This window comes from Triticum dicoccoides, chromosome 2B, assembly GCF_002162155.2.
Source record: "Triticum dicoccoides isolate Atlit2015 ecotype Zavitan chromosome 2B, WEW_v2.0, whole genome shotgun sequence".
In the NCBI taxonomy this organism is placed as follows: Eukaryota; Viridiplantae; Streptophyta; class Magnoliopsida; order Poales; family Poaceae; genus Triticum; species Triticum dicoccoides.
The window spans coordinates 200,313,629-200,319,628 of NC_041383.1; the positions used below are offsets into that span (position 1 = coordinate 200,313,629).

At 46.2% G+C, this 6,000-nt stretch overlaps 1 protein-coding gene across 1 annotated transcript; it reads left to right on the forward strand.

Moving 5' to 3' along the window:
* Positions 1-52: 52 nt before the first annotated feature.
* On the forward strand, positions 53-2,348 carry LOC119363051 (ninja-family protein 2). The gene is made up of 2 exons (XM_037628356.1): positions 53-945; positions 1,674-2,348. The coding sequence occupies exons 1-2, from the start codon at positions 444-446 to the stop codon at positions 2,120-2,122; spliced, it is 951 nt and encodes a 316-aa protein (XP_037484253.1). The 5' UTR covers positions 53-443; the 3' UTR covers positions 2,123-2,348.
* Positions 2,349-6,000: the final 3,652 nt, after the last annotated feature.

Below are 6,000 nucleotides of genomic sequence, written 5' to 3' on the forward strand. Positions count from 1 at the left end.
CGTAGTCCCATCCAACTAGCCCCCCCCTGTTCCCATTTCCAAACAATTTCGGTTTAATGGAGGGAGCAGTCTAACAACGAAGGAGATTAGAGCGACACGCACGCAGGCCTCCTTCTCTTCTCCTCTCCTCTCCATTCCCATCCCCCCTCTCCCTCCCTCCCCTCTCGCTCGAGGATCCCACACGCCGCGCGCAGGGATCTGATTGCCGCCGATTCTGCTGGCTCTGCTTCCCCGGCGCTCGTCGATTGTTCGTTCCTCCCTGGGCGCTGTGATGTTCTTCCCTCTGGGTTTGGAGACCGAGAATTGCCCGGCGCGGGACGGATTCGCGGCAATGGCGAGGTCTTCCTGAGAATTTGGCCGTCCTTGGAGGTTGGGGGGAGGAGGGATTGGCGTCTGCTTCGCGGCGGGGAATTGCTTGCTCTCTCTCTCTCTGCCGGACGGACATGGCGTCGAGGGACTTCTTGGGCAGGTTCGGCGGCGAGAAGGGCTCGTCGTCGGACAAGGCGGGGGGCGGCGCCGGCGAGCCCGACGAGGTGGTCGAGCTCAGCCTGGGCCTGTCCCTGGGCGGCTGCTTCGGCGCCAACTCCGGCCGGGACGCCAAGAAGCCGCGGCTGGTGCGCTCCTCCTCCCTCGCCGCCATGTGCTCGCTCCCGGGCACCAGCGACGACCTCGCCGCCGCCACGCCCCCGCCGGCGCCGCTGATGCGCACCAGCTCGCTCCCCACCGAGACGGAGGAGGAGCGGTGGCGCCGCCGCGAGATGCAGAGCCTCAAGCGCCTCCAGGCCAAGCGCAAGCGCCTCGAGCGCCGCACCTCCATGAACTCCGGCAAGTCCGGCGGCAGCAGCAGCCGGGACGACGCCCAGGAGCCGCTCTACCCCAGCGCGTTCCAGCTCCGCCGCTCCGTCGTCGACCAGGGGAACACCTCCTCAAGCATGCCGGAGCAAGGTATACACATGCTTTCATCAGCTTCCCTACCACTCGAACTGTTTGCTACAATAAGCTTGCAATTCCCACTGTTCTATTGCGTTCCCTTGCTTGAATTATTCATTCAGCTGCCTGTTCTGGTTGCCAAGCTCTCGGCGATTCATGCAGGTCGGTGTCATGCCGAGCTTACCGTGGTTCTTTTGGTAGGAGATGCATGGGCAGAGGGGGGATCTAGCAAGTCGAGTGTTCTTTGCCATGGATCTTGCTTTGGTCTTGTGATTTACTGGGATCGATTCGTTAGAACGCTAGCTGAGCCGATGCTTTTCTTTTTCGCCAAATTCATTAGAAATGGGGAATTCTTTTCTGCACAACCTGATGATACTTCTACGTACGCATGGGATTTGTTGTGTTCTTTTCGGGGCGTTTGTTTTGGGTGATGTCATTTCTGGGATTATTTCGAGCCGTGCTGTTGCTCCTAGGGTCTCAAGAGATGCCTTCTACGGCATGTGTCTAAGCAGTTTCTAAGCTTTTAGTCACTACTAACAGTTACGTAGCGTCAGGGTATGATTATTCAGGCTAATCATTATCCGAGCAGCTACTACTAAATATAAGTATATGATTTGAATTGTCTACCTGAAAACTGGAAAGCACTGACGATTAGTAAACGGAAAAGAACACATTGGGATATGAATCTTTATTGACATGTTGGAATATGAAAATGTGACATCTTCTCCCCTGCATTGGTGCAGGTAGCGCTGATGGCGCTGAGGCGAAGAGCACATCGAGCATGGAGATATCTTCTGATAATAATAATAATAACAATGCCAGCAACCAGAACAAGTCCCTCCCGCCGCCGGCACCATCTCCGGCCGGGAAGCTGCCGAACGGCATCGTCAAGGAGCAACCGCCGTTGCGGACCCTCCGGTCGCTGACGATGCGCACGACTAGCACCGGCGACCTGCGGAAGAGCATGATGGAGGACATGCCGATGGTCTCGTCCAAGGTGGACGGCCCCAACGGCAAGAAGATCGACGGCTTCCTCTACAAGTACAGGAAAGGGGAGGAGGTGAGGATAGTGTGCGTCTGCCATGGCAACTTCCTCACGCCGGCGGAGTTCGTGAAGCACGCTGGCGGCGGCGACGTCACGAACCCGCTCAGGCACATCGTCGTCAACCCCGCGCCGTCGGTCTTCTTGTAATGTCGGAATGTACCTAGGGGGAGAGATGTTCTTTTCCTCTCTTTCCTTTTTTACTCTGAATTTTTAGCTATCATTACAGTGTATTATGTTTAGCGCCCTGCCTCTCCATTGAGTGGAGAGGAATGCAGGGCCTGCCTGAGGTGTTTACTGTAAGTTAAGGGAGTGAACTAATTTGAGAGAATTATCAGCTTCACAGTGTCCACAATGGATATGCTGCTTCAGTCGATACGCGTGGCCTTGCAGTAACTGTAAATGTGTAAGGTTTAGGAGAAGTCGATTTTGCCCTGTTCAGTTACCCCTTACTCTAAACGCGTATCAACTCCAACACCGTACAATCAGATTGTGTAATTGGTTGGTAAGTGGTAACGAAGAGTTTTCATGAATATGTTGTGGTTTGCAAGGAACAAAAATGCACAGTAGTAGAAATATGTTGTGGGCGTCGTCATCTTCGTCTCCAATATTTCTCTATTCGATGACTTCTTTTCAAGAACTTGGACCTAGATCCACCCCTGTTCCTCTCGTTCCCTCTTCATTTAGACCATGATGATGGCCATCATGAGGAGGCACCAATGAGAATTGTGGTGGCTCATATGTCGATTCCTTCCTACTTGAACCATTGCATGGCTTGGATCCGTTCGCCTATGCTCCCTTCCCCCCTTCCTCATGTCTTCACAAACAAACTCCTTGTAATCTACCGCGTTTTGGGGATCTTGACCAAATTGGTATAACTGGTAAACGGTAACGAAGAGTTTTCATGAATTTATGTTGTGCTTTGCAAGGAAAAAATGCACAGTCGTAGCAATCTGTCATTTGCTCTGTGCTCTCTCTTCTTATGCTCCTCCATCGCTCCCTTTCCTTTCTTGTCCTCGACCGAAGAGGGGCGGAGTGGGTTTCCCTTGAGGGACTAATGTGTTTGCCAGCATATACAAGAAGTAAGTCCCCGAGGAGTTAAGAGAAGTGTGCTGGAGTTATGGAGGAGATTGTTATTCGTGTGGGAGATGACCCCTAAAATGGAATCGAAGAGCAATTGTTTCGTTGAGTCGTAAGAGGAACAATTGACTGGTGCGAGAAGAATAAAGTCATCGTGAATACAGAGTTGTTTTCTAGTTTCATTTTTCTCTATTTAGTGAATTTAGTGAGAGGGCAAACCATACTATTCGCGCCGGGGTGGGGTGGGGGGTGGGGTGGGGTGTCAAATGTAGTTGAGATTTAGGTCTTCGATGTGTGCTCAATCATAAATCTATTTCTTCGAGTGAAGACAAGAGAAATCTCTTCATGATAAGTGATTTTTCTCCGAGTCCGAGACGAAGTTCTTCGGGACTTAGAGAAAAAATCACTAACAGTTGAATCAACTTGAATCGGATTTGAATCACAAGTCCCTCTAACCAGAAGTAGCACTTTGGCATAAGTGTGAACTGGTCGAACAAATCACTTGTCGCCATTGAGCGCCACTGATTTCATCTCTACTTGCATTACTTTTAGTATTTTTCCTCTCTTTGCATTTTCCTTTGCCTCGAGTTTCCCCTCGGTGTTCAGTTCTTCGCAACTGATATGCATTCATCTCTACGATGTTCATCATGTTTACTCTAGAGTTATATCTTGCAACTCCCGTATGCTTGTATGTTTGCTAGTTGCATTTTACTCTAGTAAAATATGTCTCTATCATCACTAATGATAGTTTTATCTCTGTAGTTCTACCTAGTTTTCTCACTAAGTTTGTTAATGCTGTAATTTAATCTCTGCATTGTTTCTACCTTAGAGTAATTATTCCGTTGTGCTTCTTCGAGAGAATTCATTTCTTTCGAAGAATTTTTAAAATCTTCTACTTATCCCCCCTCGAGTCAATTTCTAATCCTACAGTAAGCTTATAGTTGGATCAGATATCGACCAAAAGGGGTTTGAATCGGAGATTCAACAAATACATTGAAAAAGCAAGTTTTGAGAAGTAGAACAGTGTATGCAGAACAATTACTAAACATAATAGAGAGTAGGCAAAAAGTGGACGAGCAGATAATGTATAGAAACAACTAGAAAAACAAAGGTAAATCTAAGTAGTTGTGCATATGAGGGTAAAGATAACATAGGCATTAGAATGACTAAGTTCTCAGAAACGTCTCCACAACATCCATAGAGAAAATACCGCAGAAATTTGGCCCGAGCGCCCCCGCAGCCCATGCGTCATGGACCCGTGAGGAAATCGGCGTGGTGTGGAGCGCCTGGGAAGATTGGGCGATGGGGAGGGCGTCAGGTAGGCATCGACACGAGACTATAACACACCGAGAATCTAGCTACAATAATTACACACTAATGGTGCCATGTCATCGCAAAAAGTTTGCTAAACCTCACTTTGATCCAAACTAAGTTCAAATTCAAAATTTAAAATAAAGTCAAAATTAATATTTATTCAAACTGCAAAACTAAAATGTTCACAATATTCTATAAACCCCCTAATTATTGTCATGTTGAACCCAACAATTTTTGAACCACCAATTAATCCCTAAGGATTTATAAAGTGGTCCATTAGTAAATATTTTGGCCTTTTCAGAATAAAAAAAATATTAAACATTTTCAAATGGCCTGGAACTTTTTGTGCAACTCTAGTAGGTTACAAAGTAATTATGTACAAAGTTTGAGTTGAAACTTAAATCATTTTGATAGATAGAGAAAATACAAAACAGAGGGAAACTACAAAAACAGGAAATGAAAATGGAAAAGGTCCTAAAACTATTGGGCCACTAAGTCATAAGTGGCCACAATGCCTGGCCCATTTATCCCAGCCCACCACTACCTCTGTTGTCTTCTATCTATGTTCACAGGGGACTGGGTGGCTGCTACCTCTTGAGCACTGCGTTGGATTTCCCCGAAGAGGAGAGGATGATGCAGCAAAGTAGCGTAAGTATTTTCCTCAGTTTTTGAGAACCAAGGTATCAATCCAGTAGGAGACCACGCATAAGTCCTTCGTACCTACACAAAATGATAGCTACTCGCAACCAACGCGATTAGGGGTTGTCAATCCCTTCACAATCACTTACGAGAGTGAGATCTGATAGAGATGATAAATAATATTTTTGGTATTTTTGATAGATAGATGCAAAGTAAAAAAGTAAAAGGCAAAGTAAAAACAAAGCAAGTAAATAAAGCGATAGAGATTGATATGATGAGAATAGACCCGGGGGCCATAGGTTTCACTAGTGGCTTCTCTCAAGAGCATAGATATTCTACGGTGGGTGAACAAATTACTGTTGAACAATTGACAGAATTAAGCATAGTTATGAGTATATCTAGGCAATGATCATGTATATAGGCATCACGTCCAAGACAAGTAGATCAAAACGATTCTGCATCTACTACTATTACTCCACTCATCAACCACTATCCAGCATGCATCTAGAGTATTAAGTTAAAAACAAAGTAACGCCTTAAGCAAGATGACATGATGTAGAGGGATAAATTCATGCAATATGATAAAAACCCCATCTTGTTATCCTCGATGGCAACAATACAATACGTGCCTTGCAACCCTTTCTATCACTGGGTAAGGACACCGCAAGATTGAACCCAAAGCTAAAGACTTCTCCCATTGCAAGAACTACCAATCTAGTTGGCCAAACCAAAAAAGGATAATTCGAAGAGACTTGCAAAGATAACTCAATCATACATAAAAGAATTCAGAGAGAATCAAATATTTTCCATAGATAATATTGGATCATAAAGCCACAATTCATCGGTCTCAACAAACACACCGCAAAAAGAAGATTACATCGAATAGATCTCCACAAGAGAGGGGGAGAACATTGTATTAAGATCCGAAAAGAGAGAAGAAGCCATCTAGCTACTAGCTATGGACCCGAAGGTCTGAAGTAAACTACTCACACTTC

Coding starts and splice junctions, on each gene's coding strand:
- LOC119363051 (XM_037628356.1), top strand. CDS start 444: ATGGCGTCGAGGGACTTCTTGGGCAGGTTCGGCGGCGAGAAGGGCTCG. Junction 946..1,673: donor CTCAAGCATGCCGGAGCAAG/GTATACACATGC, acceptor GCATTGGTGCAG/GTAGCGCTGATGGCGCTGAG.